This window comes from Talpa europaea (genome assembly GCF_964194135.1).
Source record: "Talpa europaea genome assembly, chromosome: 8".
NCBI classification, from domain to species: Eukaryota; Metazoa; Chordata; class Mammalia; order Eulipotyphla; family Talpidae; genus Talpa; species Talpa europaea.
In genome coordinates this window covers 54,008,664-54,029,601 of record NC_140075.1, presented here as the reverse complement: position 1 = coordinate 54,029,601, position 20,938 = coordinate 54,008,664, and the positions used below count along the sequence as shown (strand labels likewise).

The window sequence follows — 20,938 nt, the reverse complement described above, 5'->3', positions numbered from 1 at the left end:
AATTTTTAGCACCCATTAAATACATCAGTAGTCAAGTTGTGATGGTCATTCTTGTCCCACCTGAACTCTTCCCTGCCCTATAGTAGGGGATGCTGGGTTACACTCAGGTTTCACCATTCAGCCCTCAGGAAGGGCAGATACCGCTCCCCTATCCCCATGCATCCAGACCTGAAGTGTGATGGGCTCAGGTTTTACTGGGGGGACTTTCATGGGATGGACCCAGAGTCCAGTCATCTATGGCATGATTTCTGAACTGCTCTCTCTCCTTGGAGGTTTGGCCCCCTCCAGGACCAGCTCTCCAGGATGTGTCTAGAGAAACTGGCACGTGGTCAGGCAACAGGAGTGGCCATTTTCTCTTGTGGTCAGCCCACCTCAGTGTGAACACATTCCCACTACCTGGTGTGTGGGTCCTTTGCCATTTCTGCAGTACTGCTTGGCCCCACTGACCTGATCCCCCTTGTTGGTGGGGTGGGGCTAGAAAGAAGAATCTTCCCAGGGCACCCACTCATGATGGTGGAGAGAATTTTTATGTGGAACCATAGGCCAAAAGTTCCAGATCAAAATTTTACTAACAGGGGGGTGGCCTAACATTGGGAGTGGGGTGGCATGGTGAGGGATGTGGTGGGGAGCAAGGAACCACTGAGAAGGGGAGTCCAAATCACTCTGTTGTCTCCATGAAAGAAGAGGAAACCTCCAATTCGCTTCCTAAAAAGTTTCTTTAGTGAATGTAAGTTAGGGTAGAAAGACACTCATTCCTTTTTCTGGAGCTTAGCAGTTTCAGAAAAGCCTCCTCTTTCAGGTAGTCCTCCTGGCCAACCACAAAAGTGATGGTTAAATTTCTGTGGACTTCTCTCTCTCATCTTATCAGCAGCACCCCACTCTCCTCTAGACTGCCTGGCCCCCTGGAGCAGCTGGCACGATTCACTTCCTTCCCTTACTTTTTCTTCTGTGTCACTTTCTGCCATCCTGCCCTGTGCCCAGCACACACCCCTTTTAGCATCTTGGCACAACCTCAAGTTTACTCCCCAGCCAGGAACCACTCATCTTCAGACCCTGGCTCTCTTCAGCTTAGTAGGCAGTAAAATAAGTGCAAACTAATTCCCACAGAGGAGTTCATGGCTCAAAGAAGAGTAGACCTCCCCAGCTCTTAATTTATTTTTTAGGAAAGGCTATTTGAAACCAACCATGACTTAGCCCAAATAAGCCAGACTAGTCCAACCCAAAATGTTGTAAATGTGGAACCCCAAACCTGGGGCTGGATTACACGCTCACTAACTGGACCCTTCAAGTCTGGTATAAGGAAAAGCCTTGGACTGTAGAAGAGGATCTCTGGGTCAAGTTCATGTCTAGGCTTCATGTTTCCAGAAATTCTTCAGGGCTCTGCTTCTATGTTCTGTGAACATTGCCTCAGCCAGATTCTCGACTCTGGTTATAAAGCCACATGTAACAAGAGAAAGAAGTTGACAACCAGAACTCTATTTTAAAACAAGTTCATCTAGAACACAACCTAGTTGACTGTTCTCAACTATAGGTCCCTAAGGAGTCCTGGGCTTCAGGGACCTCTGAGGGACCTCAGCACCTGCCTTGGTAGGATCTTGGAGCCTGAACGTCCCAGACAAGTACTCTCCAAGGTTTGCATCCCCCCAGTGACAGGGAGCTCACCACCTCCCAGGGCAGATCTTTGTTGTCTCACAAAGGCAGCAGGAAACATGAGCCCTTAATTTCCATAAGTATCTAAAAGTAACAGTAGACATTTTAGGATTGTTTTGAAGCCATGAGAAACTGACAGACTGAAAATCTAAGGGCTTCAGCCTAACCCTCAGAGAACCAAAAACACTTCCACTACCAGTATCCTCCATCCCCACCAAGTCTAGCCAATAGTATCAAGCTTAATTTGGGCTAGTAGAGCTCTATGTAGCTAGAGAACTTTTCAAAATGGTGTGGGTGTATCCACTGTAGGGTGGGCCCTGCAGACTTGGAAGGGAAGGGCCCCCACAATTGCTTTTTTTAGTTTGTACTCAAAACACCAGGGACAGACAGGACCAGCAGTTCTCTGGTCCTCACTGGGAAAGCCCTGCCACAAATTGCATATCCTGTACCTTGTCCTGCTCTTGCTTTGCCCAAACACTCCCTGAGCTGGGGCTAACCCCGGATGCACAGGACCTTGATCTACACACCCATGACAAGCTGAAGACAATCTTAGCAGTTGGAAAACCAAAACCAAACTGTCCAAGCTCTTTGAGCTGGTTAGTAGCGCAGCAAAGGGAGGGATTCAATCTCCAATTCGGTTCCCTTTGAAATGGACCATGGCCTGGATCAGAGTGGGCAGGGCCACCACGTACTGCTGAGGAATCTGTACACTGCATAACTCAATCCACCACAATGTAAACAGCGCCCTCTGCGGTTGTGTAGTGTAGTGCAGTGATCCAGGGAATGGTAGAGGTGGGGGAGAGGGGGTGTGAAGGAAGGTGAAGAAAGGTAAAGAAAGTGGTGACAGTGTGCTAAATGGGCTATACAGGGATTTAGAGATAGAGCATCAAGTGTGTGCCTATTACAGAGAAGAAAACTGGGCCAGGAAGAAGAGGTCCAAAGTCATAAAGCAAGTTAGAAGTCATGCTGGGATGGAAACCAAGGCTCCTGTAGCCAAACTCAGTACTCCAACTTCCCTCCCTCCCAGAGGCTCTGACTATCACATTCCCCTTAGACTCCTGTTGGCAGGTTAGTGTATGAGGTTCTTGGAGGTCTGATGCTTCAATTTCTGTTTTTTAGTCTCTTTCAACAAATGCATGTGAGCCCCTAGTGTGTGTTCGACATTATCCTAAATGCTGAGGATAAAGTAGGGAGACAGACCCACCTTCAATTCTGACTCCTGGGATGGGGTGGGGGAGATTCTGTATTTGTAGCATTCGCCATGGTAGAAATCTCCCTCATGGTCAGCTTTCAATCACCAACATGCGGTGCTAAATAGGAAGTGTGCACACCGTCTTTGTGAGCAGGGTCCAGCATACTACTGGCTCCTTCCCTGTGGACCTTAAACTCCAGTATAGAGGAGATGGTTTCCAAGTAATAAAATATCTGTCATTATCTTTAATTGTAAAAGAAATATGGAGGATGATTAGAGGGAGAATAGCATGTTCTCCATGGTCAGGGAAACTTTCTTCAAGGTTAAGATATTAAAACTGGAGGTTGAAAGGAGTGTGGCTGAAAGTTGTAAGGGATGAAAATCATGGACTGGCAAAGGCAGGTCCTGCCCAGGCTGGAGGGTCCTGGAGCAGGGTCTGGAATCTACCCTACATGCCAGGGTAGACTGCAAATTTTCTGGGAGGACCGCAGAAAATTTTAAGCAGGAAAGTGCCAGCCAGGTATGACTGGCAATTTTAAAAGATCACTCTGGCTGATGTGAAGAGCATAGCTTGGAACTTAGCATAAGTAGAATAAAGGGACCAATGAGGAGGCTTTACAACAGTCCAGGCACAAAAGGATGAGAATGACTTGGTCCGGATGATGTCAGAGGAAATATAAAAGAAATTGAGAGAATAGAAACTGCAGGATTTTCCAGTGGGAAATGAAGGGAAAACATGAAGAAAAATGCCCAAGCTTCTGACTAGAGTAGTCAGGTGGTAAAGCACATCCTGAGACAAGGAGACTTGGGAAAACAGGTTTGGAAAGCTACATTTTTTGGTCACGTGAATGTGAGGTGCTACGAGATGTCCAGTGAAATGTTTTATGGGCAACTGGATGTGAGGGTTGATTGTGGGGCTGGAGGGCAGGACTGGGCTGTGACCTGAAATTCTTTAGAGTCAGGGTCACTTTGTAGTGAGTACAGCAGGGCAGTGCTCAGCCAGATCTTGTCCTGGCAATGGCCTTCAGGTGTACAATTGAAGTCACAGCTTTTGGCTCCAGTTTTTCAGGGTGTGTGTTTGTGTGTGTGTGTGTGTGTGTGTGTGTGTGTGTGTGTTTCAGTTGGCCATGCCTTTATTGCAATTTCACTAAACTTATGGCCCAACAATTAATAGTATCAGTATTGATGTGGGTTTGTTTGTTTGTTTGTTTGTTTACTTCTGTATAGCAGCTAAAGGAAAGGGGAAAGCATGAAAGCTAAAGGAAAGAGGTTCATTTTGATCACTTTACCTACCTAAAAAAAGGAATAATGATGTAAGGCAGGAAAATACACTGGCTCGCATTAAACTGTGAGTCCTGCTCCTGAAGGATCTGTGTCTGTGTGTTCTCTGAAGTCAGGAGATGGCTATCCAAGGCTGGGAGCAAAAACAATGTTAATTACAACAAATTTGAGCTTGGTGTTTGCTGTTTTCAATTTTTAGGCCTGTTTTTCATGATCTTGACATCTGTTTAACCAGCACATTGGCAAACTCCTGATTTCTTTAAAAAAAAAAAGAAGAAGAAGAAACAGAAAGGCATTCCTTGCTCTGGCCGTCACTCATGCCTTCACTCCATCGGCCCTCTGAGTGCTAGCGCCAGTGTCTGTCAGCCCGGGTCCACCTGTCCTGGCAGGCAGTCAGTCTCCTCCACAGCCCGGAGCCTTGGCTTCCTCGCTGTTCCAGGATGCTGCCCAGCTCATGTCTGATTGTTTGTGATCTAGAGAATTCTTCCTTATATACAGCTGGAAATGCTTTGCGGAATTGAGGGGACATTGTGATGAGTCACACGTTAGCAAGTATTCATTTATCCGGTGCAAAATAGGAACGCAGCAACATGACTGCTTTATGATAAGACAAGACACGGAAGGAGGAGACAGAGGCAGGCAGGCCTGGGTAGGCATCTCCAAGGTCATCAGGGTCACTGACACCCAGTGTGTAGCATGAAGGCCCAGGAGACCCTGACTGCAGAGCCCTGTTCCTTGACAGGGCTGTGGGTAAAGGGAAGGCCCCCTGTATCCCACTGGTTCAGTCCTTCTGGGATGAAGAGCAGCTTCAGCTGACCAGGTTGTGCATGTCCTTCATTCATTCACAAGTTTGATCAGTCAGCTTTGTGGAGAACCTGCAGGGCACAGGGGTGAGGATGGCTAGAACGCCCTTCTGTTCAGTTAAAGTAACTTCCCTTTGGACCAAAGGTAAGGTGAGTGTCGCGTCTTCATGTCGCGTTTTCATTTGGTGTAAATGAAAGCATCACAGGCAGAGCCATATGTGGTCCAGCTGGAGGCGGGGTCATCCTTGAGCATGAGTAGAGGATCTGGGACTGCACTGAGGAGCTGTCCTCTCACAACACAGCTGGCCCTGGTGTGGGAGAGGACTGTTACCTGGGAAGCAGGCAATAGAGTCTCAGCACAGGCCCCTGTTTCCTCTCCTGTTCAGAGGGATAAAAAATCACTAGTCACTTGTTAGAAATAAATGAAATACTCTGGCCCTTGGTAGATGCTCCGACAGGGGCAGCTGAGTCCCTTGGGGATTCCAGGAAGGAACAGAACAAGAGCTCTGGGGAGAGGGGAGGGGGAACCCCTGCTTTAAATGTGCCCCCCTACCTGAACTTGGTCATGCAGGTGACCTTCCTGAGCCTGTCTCCTGTGAATGAAAGAAGCCCCACACCCTGGTGTGAGGCTTATCAGTCCTGCACCTGCTGTCCGTGGCACTCAGTAGCAAGGGATGCCGGGCAGGAGGGACAGCCTGGGGCTGTGTAAGAAGGAGAGAACATGGCAGGCATGTTGACGGGGTTGGCAGGACACACACAGGGCCCCGCTGACAGGGGGGAACAGACAGGGAGAAGGACGGGGGTGGAGGAGACCAGGAGCCGGCTTGGCGGCGGAGCACAGCGTCCTCCTGTGTGGACGGTGTCAGAGCCGCCTGTGCGGACCTGGTGAGACGGTGCCCCATTTAGCCCACTGAACACCTCTGCACACGCGTGAGGGCGTCTCCAGGCCCAGAGCCCAAGTGGGACCTAGAGCCTGCCCGGAGACAAGGTCCCCCTCACCATCCACACGGGGACCTCTGGTTTCTGACGCGCTCTTTTTCACACATTCAACACTCAGGGGGCCTGGTCCAGGGCTCCTCCTCCTGGGAAGCTAGGCCTGGGGCCACAGCCACCAGGAAATAGCCACAGGCTCTCTTAGAGCAGCTGGGGCCAGACGCAGGGGTGGGGGTGGATGGGGCGCCTCTGGCTCCCAGTGAGGTCATTTCACTAAGAGATCCCCTGTGCTCACTCCATGAGGAGAGCCGACGCCCTTCCATGGAAGCCTCCATGTGGATTCCCTCTCCCTCCCTTTCTCCACCCAGGACAGAGATGACCCTTTGGATGGAGGCATCGCCTTCACAGGCCCGTTCTGTTCTCTGGACTCCATGAGGAGAAAGCATTCCTGCCTGTCATCACCTCCCCTCTGCCCTCTCCGGCCAATTCACACACACACACACACACACACACACACACACACCAGGCTCCCCCCGTGAGCCATGTTCTGGCCTACATGAGAGGCTGGGGCAGCCAGGGATTTGAGGTGCCATCCAGGGATTAGGGTGTATCCTGTTTCTTCAACAGAGGAGAGGGAAGGAAGGACAGTGGTTGGCTGGTGTCATGAGGGGTTGGAGGAATGTGAAGTAGGGTGGAAGCCCTTAGGATTTCTAGAGAAAAAGGTAACAGGATCATGACCAGCTAGAGAGATGGGCAGTCACAGCCAGAAGGGCAGTCATTTTGTGGTGACCTGAGATGCTGCTGAGTTGAACAGAGAAGCTAGAAAACAGGGTGGTCTTTTGCAGAAGTGAAAAGACTTGTCCTCCTGGGGAACTGAAGTTTGAGCCAGTTTGCTGCTGAAAAGCCGGAGGCAGGGGTGCCAAGGGGAGGGTGCAAGGGGAAAGGTGAAGGTGTATCAGGGCACTGGCATGGCATCACCAGGCCTGTCCCCCGCCCATCACAGCCCCCAATTCTGATAACATGGCAGATCTAGCTGAGTGTTGAGCCCCTGAGAGTAAGGGGAGTGTGTCAAAAGTCATTTTCCTAAGTGACTTGAAGCTGAGGGACACCTGGGCTGAACCCAAGTGCTGCCAAGGAGGAAATGAATGACCTCAGTCCCCAAAGCCAGTCAAGAGACACCAACATGGACCATGGCCATCTGCCTGCCTCTTGGTGTCCCCGGGACTCCTACTACTCCTCCCCTCTGAAGGGAGGCAGGTTTGGAAGTGAGCCCAGAGGAGAAGGGACACAGGCTCAGAACACCCCAAATTCCTGGTGCTGCCTGCTTATTTCTGTAAGGGAATCTGAGATCCAGAGAGAAGTATCATGTTCAAGGGTCACGTTCTGCGGTCCGTGGCAGAATATTGGTGAGAACGCAGGTCTCCTGGCACCCAGCCTGGTTGTACTGACCACAGCAGCCCCAGCTCTAGGCAGGGAGCACCACATCCCCACATCCTCTTTCCTGAGTCTTTGAACCAGGTGTCCTGAAGTCAGGAGTCCACCCTCCACCCCTTGACCTTCATAATGGTCTTCTGGACATTTCTCCCCAGTCAGCGGGTCAGCATTCCCACTCCTAGAACATCCCAGGGAGAGACAAGCCTCAGGCATCCCAGTCAACCCATAAGTGCAAGGATTCAGTGCAATAGCCTGGCACCCACAATTTTTGAACTAAGAGGGATCTGAAGGGAATGGTGGAGACCCTGCTACTTGTTCTAAGTATCCTCAATGAGGTTTTAGCAGCACAGTCCAGTTCCAGGGCTGAACTTGACTTTCTTGGAAAGGTGACCACATTGCCTGGACCCCCACCAAGGCTCCATCCTTCTGACATCGTGTGTGCCCCCAAAGCTGCAGCCAGGGAAGTGGAGCCCTTTGGCCAGGTCTCCACAGTTCAAGCGAGCAGGGAGGCAGCTTGGCCTGGGCAATGCAGAGCATTAGATGACAATTCTCTTCACTCCTTCTCTTTGGCTTGGAAATGAAAATTGTGATCATATTTGCCCAGAGAGCTCCCTTCCTAAATGTGTTTGGCTCCAGCCAGCATTCAGAGGAGCTTGCATTCCTCCACACTGCATGGCCTCCAGTTCTAAATTGTTTGCAGAGACTCAAGACAGATGTTTTCATGCTGACAACTGGAAGCTAGTTCTGTGTTTGCCCAAGAGAACCTTATTGACATGTGCCAGGGCTGGGCCTAGGGTGGCAGAGAGCTGTGCCCTCTGGTTTTACCAGGGGGAAATTGAGGCCTGGGGAGTGATTCTATGAACATACTGCCAAGTTCATGACAAAGCTGAGATCAGGACCCAGATCACCTCAACCTGCTCAGTCTTCTCTCAGCTTTACTTCCAGCTCTAGTGACCTGCAGATAAGTGTGGTGGCCCATCCATGTGATTGAAGACTTTGAAGACCACAGGTCATGCTTTATCTGATTTGGTGTTCCCCACTCCCCAGCGTGGAACCTGGGGCATCAGAAACCCAAATACCCAGCAAAATTGAAGGACTCTAGGAAAGTGTCATACAGAAGAAGAGGTTAATAAGATGGACATGAGGCTGGTGACCTTAGACAAATCCCCACCCCTTTCCTAACCTTAGCGCTCTCACTTATTACAACAGGGGTCTTAAAACTGATCAAGTGACTCTCAAACTATATTCCAGGACACCCTAGGGTTCCAAGGAAGTATCTAGAACTGTACAGGGTAGAGCCATTCCCTGCCCTCCACCCCTAACCCTGACCTCAGTTACTTGTGTCTGCTTTTTAATATATTTTATTCAAAAAATGTGGGATTCACTGCCAGAAAGAAAGTTTGGAGACCTCTAGACTATTTGGTCTCTAAGATCCCTGCTTGATCTTAAAAATAAAATTCTAATAAAATTCTAATTCCCTGATCACATATTTGCTACATGCTGCCTTTTAGCTACTGGTAAATAGTCTAGTGAAGAGTTCATGCCCCACGGCGACTGGGAGAAGAAGAAGAAGCCCAGGCGCCCAGAGTTAATGCTGAGCGTCTGTCTGCATGTCTGTTGGTCTGTGTCTACCATTCTGGGTCCTGAGGAAGCAGCCTAGTTCCCAGGCTAGGTGTGTGGCTCAGGTAGGAGGAGTCATGACCCACTTGCTAGGCCACACTGCTTCCCTAGGCTAAGTGCAGGCCTAGCCCTCCCCCAAGGTGGGCATCCTGGGGAGAGCTGAGAAGGCAATTCTCAGAGAAGGCAAAGGGTTACTACCCTCAGAAGGCAAGAATAAGTCCCACAGATGCCCAGTCTCCCTTCTTGTACATCTTTGTCCTTCCCTTTGTGAAATTGTTCCTCCCTGACTGTCAATTAAGAGCCAGACCATATGAGTTACCACTCACTACATAATGCCATGTAATAAATAATTCCCCCAAATCTAAGATAAGCTCCACTGAGTAACCCTGCTGGGCTTGCTGGGCTTGCTGGATTCGCTCGCAGGGGAGGGCTGAGCTCAGCAGGTTGACCAGGGCCACTCAGCTGCCTAAAAGAAGAGCCTCTCCTTCTTTTTCTGGGGTCCGTGGGGGAGCCTGAGCAGATATTTCACACAATGAGAGCAGGCATTCAAGTGAGCAGCAAAGCCAGACAAGGCCTCAGCTCACTTCATTTCTGCCTCATGTGACCCAGCCTAAAGTCAAGTGGGATGGGGAGATACCTCCACCCCTTAAGTGAGAGGAACTTTGAGGTCATGTGGCAGAGAGCATAGACAGAGTAAAGAATGGGGCCTAACTACCCAGTCTAGAGCAGGACCCTGTTCTCATATCCCAGATGTGCCATCAACCAGATATGACTTGGGTTTAGTTATAGAAGTTCTGTGCCTCAGTTTCCTTATTTCAAAAATCAGGACCATGAAAATACCTACAGTATAGATTGTTGTGAGGAGTTAATAACATTTAACAATCTCATATGTGATCTTAACAGTGTGTTGTTTATTGTTAGGCAGAGCTGAATTTCCTCTTTTTTTTTTACTGAGCACCTACTATACCTCTAACAAAATTTGTACAGTCGTGCATTGCTTAGCAGTGTTTCAGTCAACAATGAACCGCATTTACACCATTGGTCATATATAACTATACCACATAGTATAGTGAGTGTGCCAGCTAGTTTGTGTAATTACTCTGTGGGGTTTGCACAAGGATGAAATCACCTAACAATGCATTTCTCAGACTGTATCTCCATCCTCAAGCCACCTGTGACTGTAGAAGAAATGAAGAGATAAATGAAGCCCAGTCCTTGCGCTTAACATTTCCCAGAGTCCTGACATGAGGGGAAGATGTATGGAATACCTTATATCTCATGTTTAGGTTCTACTCTGACATTTAACAAGTCTTGGTTAAACTCCAACATGCATTCAGGTAAAAGCAGAGCTGCTGCCCGAGGGACACCCACAGGTCAGTTGATTTCTCTGTCACCCAGGCAGCTACCTGTGGAGGAGCTGCACACTGTAGGCCCGAGGGCTCCCGAGGGTGGAGCCTGTATCCCCACCCTCTGAGGACTTCCTAGAGGAGGTTTTCTATGATGACAGCAGGCCTCCTGCTTCTCTCCTGGCTAGGACCATCTCTCCAGGACAGGGCTTCCCACAGCTGGCTAGAAGCTTCTCTAGTGAGGAGACCACCTGCTCCCTGCTCCCACTCCCCTCTTCCATACCTCACTAGGACCTGTTACAGGGGCCTAGGCTAGGGCCCTCAGGCCTCCCCAGCAAGCCCCCAAAGCTGGCCTTCCCTTCTTTGATGCCTATCTTTGAAACCACGGCCTTGGGGCAGAAGGGAAAGATGGCTGGTGCCAGAACACTTTTGTTAGTTCCTGGAGAGCAAGACATGATATAAACCATCTGGGCATCTAGAGCACATTTCTGTCTCACTTTGGAATGTGTGACTGTTTTCCAGAACAGCAGGTGGTCCACTTTACCATTTCCTTTCACTGAGACCAATTTGGGAAGACAGAGATATATACCAGAGAGTTTGGGTAACATTTCCAGCTTCCTTCACCCCATCCCAGCTCCACAATCTGGGGCAAAGGAAAGCTCCTGCTTACACAGGTGCAACCCCGGGCAGGGCCCCATGTCCAGCGAGCCTGGGGCTGCCAGATGGAAGGATGCTGAGATGTTCTCTCTCAGGCTCCACAGAGCGGCTTCCGCTTGCTGTCTGCTCAAGCCTCGTGCTTTAAGGACTCAATGGGCTCTCAAGACCTTGGGACTCTGGTTGTTTTCCTTTGGTGGACCTGGGCCCTGTGTCTCCCTATTGAGACCAGGGCCTCACCAATCAATTCTCCCGCGAGCAGGATCTGAGGGCTGGGGGCCAGGGTGGGCGAGTTTCGAAGAAAGGGTGGATGAGAGGAGGGCAAGCCTGGGTGAGACCGCTGCAGTGAGGCACTCAGTGCTTCACTGAGGGGAAGAGTGTGAGGTCTCAGCGTGCATCCTTGCCGCTTCCTAGCTGTGCGACCTTACCCAGTGACTACCTTCTCTGTGCCTGACTTTCCTACGAAATGAAAATAATAATATACAGCTGACCCTTGAACAACTCTCTGACAGGTAAACAAATCATCTTGTCTTCAGAAAGGTTCATCTTGTCTGGGGAAATTTTTTAATCTTCTCAGATTAAAAAAAAAAATTAATAACAGGCACCCAGGCTTTGCATTCCTGCAGGATATTCTTAGAGGGGAGGAGGTTGGACCCTGTATAGCCTCCCCCAAGTACCAGCCTATCTTTGGGTTGGACAGTTTAGAGCAGGAAACCCCTCCCATCAAGAATAATCTCGTTCTTAATGTCCGTGACTCACTGTTTTTAACTATATAAACTAACATCAAACTTATGTTTATTCAGAACAGCTCTCTCAGAGTAAGATCTGTTTGGGTTGCTCCGGGTTTGAATCCTCCATTGATTACCTAATCAACTTTTGTCTAACTATACTTGAGACATTATTTTTCAGTTAACAGCCAGAAGCCTTACTACTAACATGAACAGTTAATTAATAGATATTTGTGTGTTATATGTATTATATTCTGTATTCTAATGATAAAGGAAGCTGAAAAAAGAAAACGTTCTTCAGAAAATCAGAAGGAAGAGAAAGCACATTTCTGGTGCTGTGTTGCGCTTATCAATCCCATAAGCCTCAATCTATTTACATGAAGATCCACATGTAACTGGACCCGAGCACTTTAAACCCATGCTGGTCAAGGGTCAGCTGTACTTACTTTAAACGGTTTTTTTGAAGATTAAATATATTTAGAGCAGGGCCTCCCCGGTGGCACAGTGGTTGAGCGCTGGGCTGCAAAGCTGCCCGCAGTCTCTGCAGCGCCAGTTCGATCCCTGGCTGCTGGGCGAGGGGCCCACATGGCGCGCAAACCTCTCCTGCCGCGTCTGCTGCTCCCCTCAGTGGTGTACTTCGTCAGTCTGCCTGCTCTGCTCCCCGCTCTGGCTCTGGTGAATTCTCTCACCCTCCCACGCTTCTGACTGTACCCAGTGCTTGATAAATAAATAAATAAATCTTAAAACAGGAGCAGTGCTTAGTACCTAGTGAGTACTATGTACATGTAGGCCATCATTTTATTCCCTAAGTGGTAGGGACTGTCTGCACCTGAGTCAGAGAGCTAGGAGGTAAACTAAGACAGGAATAAGCCAACAGACTCAGGTACTGGTTCTGAGAACAGGTTCTTAAAAGGTGAGAAACGCAGCAAGTCTCTTTGCATCTTCCCAGCACTGAGCAAAGATAAAAACCACTCTGGGTGTTGCCCTGGATAGTGTAGCCTGGCGAGAGAGTAAGGCAGATGTGGGATCCTCTGTAATCCTAGAAGGAGAGTGGCAGAAGCTACAAGTACCCAGGGGAAGGACCACGTTGTAGCAGCAGACTTGACCTCTGAGAAGAAGCGAAGGAAGCTAGGGAGCAGAGCAGCATGGGCAAGGGTGCTGAGGCGGCTCAGGTAACAGGGACTCTTGACTCAGTTCAATTCAGCCAAGTACTGAGTGCTTTCCATGCAATGCTGCTGGTTAGTCACTGTGTTCAGTTTTGTCAGCCACCTTTCAGAGTGTGGTATTGCTATTCTCATTGTATGGATGAGTAAACTGAGAAGCGGAGAGAAGCAACTGGCCCAGGGCCCCCCATTAGTGAATGAATACTGGAGTCAGGCTTCTCACAAGCCCTCCCTGAATTCTAAGGCCACTCTCTCTCCAAGCCTGACCTTACCCTCAGGGAGCCTGGCAGGAGGGCGGGACAAGCCCAGCAGTCCTAACACCTCCACCCAAGCGGGCCATTCTCTTCTTCCCTGGCCCTACACTGGCACTGGGCATTCTGCCTACCACCTTTCATCCCTCTCACTGATTCCTAAACATCACCCTTCAAGGCTGGAGTCACACCTCAGAAGTTTCCGGAACACCCACTTACTGCACTTCGCTAACAATCAAGTCACCCTGGTCGCAGCACAGTTACCCTCTCCACATGGTTTCCATGGGTGACTCTCCCAAGCTGTACGGCCCCTGCTCTCTTGTCTTGCACACCCTTCAGCCCCCAGGCTCAGGGCTAAATCAGCAATGAATAAACAGACCCTATCATGCCCTCATAAAGTCACCGCTCTAATGAGGAGATATATAATCAAAAGATCACACCCACTGGTGTGTGTGTGATAAGAAGTCACCTGTCACCTGTTAGTGAATATAAGGGGTAATGAGATATTTATTTACGATCTGATGTAATCAAGAGTCAGGGTAGTTTCCTAGGGGAGGAGAAAGGACTGATATTTGTGCTGCGATTTGAAGGTGATGAGAACTTCATTGGAGAGATTCAGGCAGAGGAATAGTGTGTGCAAAGGCCCTGAGGCAGGAGGAAACAAGGTGTATCTGGGGGTAAAGTGGGGGCCTTGCTGACTGGACCACAGGGAGCTGGAGGAAAACTTGCCCAAGATACAGCTGAAGAGGCTCAAAGGGTTTTGGGATTTTAGACAGGGCAGGATTTTGGACGGGGAGGTGCGGGTAGGCAGAGGGCAGTGAAAATGGACCTGCACAGTGCGGATACTCAGCAGGTGCTCCTGAAGCTAGAGAGCACTCCTAGGGGAGCCGTGGAGCTGCTGAGCTGATGACAGCTCTAGATGTGCTGGCCAGGCGCCCCAGCATCAAGGACTGTGGCCACCTCCCTGGGTGTAGGCTGGTGGCCTCCACCTTCAGCTGGAGCGATGGGTTTGAGAACTGTGACCCCAAGTGATGCTCAAGCTCCCTGCTGCGGATTGGTGCCTCTTGGGGACTGACTGATGCTTTTCCCAAAGACAGAAAAGATTCTGAGAAGGGAGCAGCAGCTGATGTAACTTTGGCCACAGGCCACAGGAGAGCAGCCCAGGAATTGTGGTTTTGCTTCCCCTCTGTCACCAATATTAAAGGCAGGGAATTGATAAGCCACCCAGCCAGGATTCCTGTGCCTTTGCAGTTAACCTCTTGACTCCTGTCAAGAAGGGAGTAGGATCAAAACAAGGGGGTGGGAATTGTATGGGGACTATAACCAAGATGAAAATGCATACATTGTGCAAAAATGAAAAATGATGTAAAAATATATAAAATATAAAATTTAGGGCCTCCCCGGTGGCGCAGTGTTTGAGCGCTGGGTTGCGAAGCTGCCCGCAGCCTCTGCAGCGCCGGTTTGATTCCCGGCTGCTCCCCGGCCACCGGAGGAGGGTCCCGCATGGCGCGCAGACCTTTCCTGCCGCCCGCTGCTCCCCTCAGCAGTGTACTTCGGTCCTTCTGCCTGCGCTGCTCCCCGCTCTGGCTCTGGTGAATTCTCTCACCCTCCTGCGCTTCTGACTGTACCCAGTGCATGTATAAACAAAACAAACAAATAAATAAATAAAACATGCCTCTATATAAAAAAATAAATAAATAAATGAAAAATAAAATAAAATAAAATATAAAATTTAAAATAAGAAAAAAAAACTCTGCTTTATTTTGTTGGTATTTGGGGTTATAAGTCTCTGAGAACATTCCAAGTAAGAAAGCTGTTCACCATCAGAGGAGGGGGCCAGTGCTCTTGTCTGGAGCCAAGGTCAGAGCCTCGGACTTGACATCACTTTTAAGAAAAAAAAAATAATAATAAAAAGTAAGGTACTATTCTTCCTTACCTCATTCCCCAGATATAACTAATCATATATATGTTTATATATACATTATATATAAATCATATACCTGTATCATTTTGTCCTCCAACCAGGTTTTCAGTGAGTAAAAGTCATTGATCTCACTGAGAAAATGAATTTTTAGAAGTATCCTTTATAATAAATGGTATATATTACATAAATATAAAGGAAGATTATATTTACATAAAAGATGAAAATCCTGGCCATACTTACTAATAAACCTTATTTTATTGGAAGGAAAGATGTATCTATCTATACCTATCTATACATATGATAGCTATATCTATAAATGTGCAGGAATAGATAAAAATATCTTAAAATATACAATTCTTTGTAATTATGTAATGTAGATGTCATTAAACATGCCAGAGTTATTAAATATTCTTTGGTCAAAAAAAAAAAAGAAATCCATTCTCTGGTTGGTTCACTTTGGTTAAAAGCAAATGCCCCCTCGGGGAAGAAAGCAACATTTTGTAACTTAATGCCCTGGCCCCACAGGCTTTTGTGTCCTCTTCCTGGCGGCAGATTCCTCTAATCCTGTTCCCTGGAGGCTGGGGCAGGGTAGCCAGGGAGGTGGACAAGAAGCCTGTTGGGGGAAGGAGAGAGGGAGCCTATGGGCCTTTGGGGCAGTTTCTGGGCAAAGAAATGAGGTGTGGAAGACCCAGTTGTTCTTCAAGTAGGTGTCTCAGTGCGTCCCCCTTGACACTCGGACAAGAGGGTCAGTGCCAGGCCTGGCAGGTAAACGATGGATGCGGGGAGACCCAGAAACCCAAAAAGCCACACGAATACAAATTGTGACAAAGTCTAGTGACTGAGCACAAGTCTGCCCAAGTGACAAAGCACTGGGCTCAACACCAAGACTTACACCAGGTGGAATCAAGTAATTGAAATATGCTTTAACCAGACAGGGAAGACCTCTGGAGCCAGTGTGGGAGGGTCACAGGCCTTTCAGCTTTGCTTCAGCTGCCCCAGGCAAGGAGTGCCCCCCGCTGGAGCCATGCAGAGCTTTGCAAACCAGTTCAGGAGGGGGTCACCTGGTAGTGCTGAACCTGTGGCCATGAGGACCCCAGGTTGGGGCAGTGGAAGTCAGCTCCCTGACTCGTTAGCAGGTAGAGACAGGAGAAGAGCAAAGGGGAGGGGGGAGGCAGGAGGGAAGGAGGAGAGAGGAAGGAAACTAGAGGAAATGTAGCAAGAGGAGACAAACACCCAGTGAGGCTGGGAATCCTCTGGAGAGGAACTGGTCTTCCCATTCAGACTGGGTCTCCCTAAGTGTATGTTTTATGGCCCATCAGGGCAGGGACTGGGCCTCTCCCATCAGACTGTGGGTTCCTCCAAGTGGGGACTATGTCAAATATGAACGACGCTTGCTTTTTCTCCTGAGGTCCTAGGAAGGTTGATGGAGGGGAGGAAACTCATAGGGCTCCCCAAGAACAGGGGGACATCCTCCCCTCACTATCCAGATCCTCCAGGCGGGTGACCCTCCAGCCACGCTAATCATGGCCCTGCTGCCCTTTCCTCTTTGCCCCAGGGTTCACGGATACCTTCAACATGGACACCAGGAAGCCCCGGGTCATCCCCGGCTCCAGGAGCGCCTTCTTTGGCTACACAGTGCAGCAGCATGACATCGGAGGCAAGAAGTGGTGAGTGAGCTCGGCCCCCACTCAGGGCCCCCTCCCCTCCCTCCACCCTGCCCCCCCTGTATCTATACAGGGGACCATTTTGCAGGCCCCATCTGGGTGATGTGACAGCACAGGAGTCAGGCACCAGGAACCCATAGTCACCCCTTCCTCACTCACCCTACACCACCACTCAGATGTGGCTTTATCTCTCATATATATATATATATATATATATATATATATATATATATATATATATATATGAAAGGAGTATCTTATTATCTTCCGATTAGGTATGACTTAGATACTATAAGTGTAGACATCTTATACATACAGCTCAATGAATTTTTATATCTGTCTCTGCCCATGTAACCACTTCCAAGAACACAATTTAGAACATTTTCAGCTCCCCCAGAAAGCCCCTTGATCAGCCTAGTCGGTGTCCCTCTAGGTAATCACTTTTCTACTAATCTATTGCATAGATTCATTTTGCCTATTTTTGAACTTCATACATGGACATGTTTAATGTCTCATGCTTTAAGCTTCTTCACAGAAGTATAATATTTCACTGTAGCAATATATCACTTTTCAGTTTTATTGAGATATATTATATATATATCATTGTATGCAATTAAATGTGCAGCATGATAGTTTGATTTACATATGTGTAAATCAAAATATTCCAGGTATGTTTATACCACAGCTTCTTTACCCTTCCATCCATTGATAGACACTGGTTGTTTTTATGTCTTAGGTATTGTAAATAAGACTACAATCAGAAATGATTTCCAGTAAGTTCAGCTAACTAATAACCATCTTCTCATATAGATAAATAAAAAGTACAAAGGAAAAGAAAATAAATCCTCTCCTTGTGATGGGAACTCTCAGGATTTACTTTCTTAACAATCTTTCCACACATCATACTGAATCATGTATGATGTATGGAATCATCATTCGATGTGGTATATGGAAAACATACAACATTAGCTATAGTCATTATCTTGTACATCACATTCCTGTACTTCACTGACTTGTAACTGGAAGTTTGTATCTTTTGACCCTCTTCCTCTCATTCCCCTACCCTCAACCCTCCATCTCTTGTAACCACAAATAAGATCTCTGTCTATGAGTTTGGGTTTTGTTTTGTTTTTAGATTCCATATGTAGCTGAGATCATACATTATATTTCTCACTTTAACTTACTCAGTTAACAGAATGCCTTCAAGATCCATCAATGTTGTTGCACATTTTAGGAGTTCCTCATTTTAAATGGTTGACTAATAGTCCAGTGTTTATACTGCAACTTCTTTACCCTCCCAACCACTAATGGACATTGGTTGTTTTCATGTCTTAGGTACTGTAATAAGACTACTATGAACATGAGGGTGCAGATGTCTTTTCAAATCAGTGTTTTCATTTCCTTTAATATATTCCTAGAAATACAATTGCTAGATCATATAGTCATTCTATTTTTAATTTTTTGAGGATCCTGCATTTCCCAAAGTGGCAATACCAACCACTATTTATTCATTGTACTGTTGACAAATATATGGGTTGTTTGTATTTTTGGTTATCCCTAATAGAGATGGTATTAACATTTGTGCATTTGTCTTTTGAGGGATATATGCACTTATTTTCATTGGGCATATACACAGGAGTAGAACTGTTGGGTTAAAAAGCAGGTGTATGTTGAGATTTAGTAGATCTGTCAAGTTCTTTTTTTTAATAATTAAACTTTATTGGTAACATGAAAAAGTTCCAATTGTTCTACATCCTCACTAACACTTAGTGTTATCAGGCTTTTTGTGTGTACGGTGGCATTTCATTGTGGGTTAAATTTGCATTTCTCTAGTAACTAATAATGTTGAGCAACTTTCTATAAATTTATTGGCTATTTTTGTTTTTGTGAAATTGCCTATCATGTGAAGCATCTAAGTGAGACTTGCATTTTTAAAATTGTGTTGTGTGTCTTTTTCTTCTTGGTTTACAGGACTCTTAAAAATATATTCTGGGGCCTTCCCTGGTGGTGCAGTGGTTGAGCACTGGGTTGCAAGGCTGCCCACAGCCTCTGCAGTGCCAGTTCGATCCCTGGCCACTGGCGAGGGTCACACACACACTATATATATATATATATATATATATATATATATATATATATATTCTGCATACATAATTCTTTTTGAGAAAGAAGCATTGTAAATAACTCCTCCTGGCCTGTGGTTTGCCTTTTCATTCTGTTAATGGTATCTTTTTATGAACAGAACTTCTTAGCTTTGATACAAGTTTAATTTATCAATATTTTCTATGGTTACTGGTTTTTGCGTGTCCTATTTCAGAAATCTCTGCCTTGCCCAAGAGTCATGAAGGCAGTCTCCTCTGTTTTCTCCTAGAAGTTTGATTTTTTCAATGGTTTATGACTCATCTCAAATCAACTTTTATGTGTGGTATGAAATAAAGGTCAGAGGTGTTTTTTTTTTCCGCGTGGAAAAACATGATTTTCATAACAATTGATTTTGTACCATTTGTTAAAAGACTGTGTGTTTCCTCCACTGAATTGTGTTTTTATCTTTGTCAAAAATAAGGTGACCATGTATGTATGGGTCTGTTTTTAGCTTCTATTCTATTCCATTTGTCTATCTAAACTTGCATCAAAAATCTTTAAAGTAAGTCTGGAAATCTAGTGTGAATTCTTTGAATTTGTTTTTTGGGGGTTTTGTTTTTAATGTTTATTTTTATTTATTTATGCCTACAAGAGCTGGGGTGCAGGCCAGAGGTGTTGGGGGGGCAGTGAGAGAATTCACCAGAGACAGAGTGGGGAGCAGAACAGGCAGATCTATTGAAATACACTGCTGAGGGGAGCAGCAGGTGAGACAGGAGAGGTCTGTTGGGCCATGTGTGTAGCTTCTTGGCCAGGGATTGAACTCATGCAGCAGTGGCTGGCAATAGCTTGATAGGCTGAGACTTTAGCCCCTGTGCCACCAGGGTGGACCTCAAATTTGTTTTTCTTTGACAAGTTTGTTGGCTATGTTGGACCCTTTATTTTTTCATATGAAGTTTAGAAATAGCTTGTCAATTTCCTCCAATCAAACTTGCTAAGATTTTGATTGGGATTACATTGAATTTATAGATTAATGTGGCAAGGAATTAAATCTGAATGATACCAAGTTTCCCAATCCATGAACATGTATATCCCACCATTTATTTAATTTGGTTTTTGAAATAATTTTTTTCAATAGTGCTTTGAAATTTTCATTATAGAATTCTTACACATCTTTCATAATGTTAATTCCTGAGTATCTTATATTTTATGCTGATTATTTCATTTTCCAAATTTTTTGCTACTATAGAAAAAAACAACCAATATTTATATAATTATGTTTTATCCAGCAACTTTACTAAATTCATGTATTATCTCTAACAATTTGCTGATAGACTCTATTAGAATTTTTATGTGTACAATCAACTATCTTAAATCATTAGTTTTGTTTCTCTTTTCCAATCTTCATAGCACTTACTTCCTTTTCTGGCTCAACTACAAAGCCTAAGATCTTGAGTACAAGGCATATGATTTTGAACATGATTTTCTTATTTCCTTTATTACAGGCCAAACTCTCAATATTTCATAACTAAATAAAATATTAATTGTAGTTATTCATCTGTTTATTGTAGATACTTTCAGATTAAAATTTTTTCTATAGTCATGTGTCATTTAAGGACATTTAGGTCAGCGTGGACTGCTTGTACAATAGTGGTCTCAGAGACCATACCAAAATGCCTGGGTGTATGGTAGACTGTGCCACCTAACCTGTGTAGTTACCGTCTATGACATTTACACAAGGATGAGACTGCCTAATGATGCATTTCTCACAATGTATCCCTGTTGTTAAGGAATGCATGAATATATTCCTAAGTGTCCTGTGTTTGTGGGGTGTGTGTGAGAGAGAGAGAGAGAGACAGAGAGACAGAGAGCGCGAGAATTGGTATTGAATTTTATGCTTTTCTGCAAAGATTGAGATGTTATGTGTCTCTTCTCCTTTAGTCTGTTAATATATCCATTGTAGCCTTAATTACAGATATCTAACATACAGTTCCTAAATTTCCACTTGAATCTTTTTTACAAATTCTAATTCTGTTAAAAATAATCTGTCTCCTAAATGTCTTTTACTCTATCTTTTTAAATAATCAAAGTTCTTTCAAACTCCTTGATAGCTAACTATAATATCTGGATCATTTCTGAATCTTCTAGATACTATTTTATCTTGTGATTATTAGTTACTTTTTCCTGATTCTTTGTTTAGTGATTTTTTGGTAATT

General features: G+C 46.1%; 1 protein-coding gene across 1 annotated transcript in view; it reads left to right on the top strand.

The window, feature by feature from the left end:
* The window catches only part of ITGA11 (integrin subunit alpha 11), a gene marked incomplete at its 3' end in the record, with an annotated part of 113,347 nt that overhangs the window by 12,306 nt on the left and 80,103 nt on the right, over positions 1-20,938 (top strand). The window contains exon 2 of the mRNA XM_084239535.1: positions 16,535-16,646. Within this exon, the coding sequence (XP_084095661.1) occupies positions 16,535-16,646 (112 nt within the window). The remainder of the gene's footprint in view (positions 1-16,534; positions 16,647-20,938) is intronic.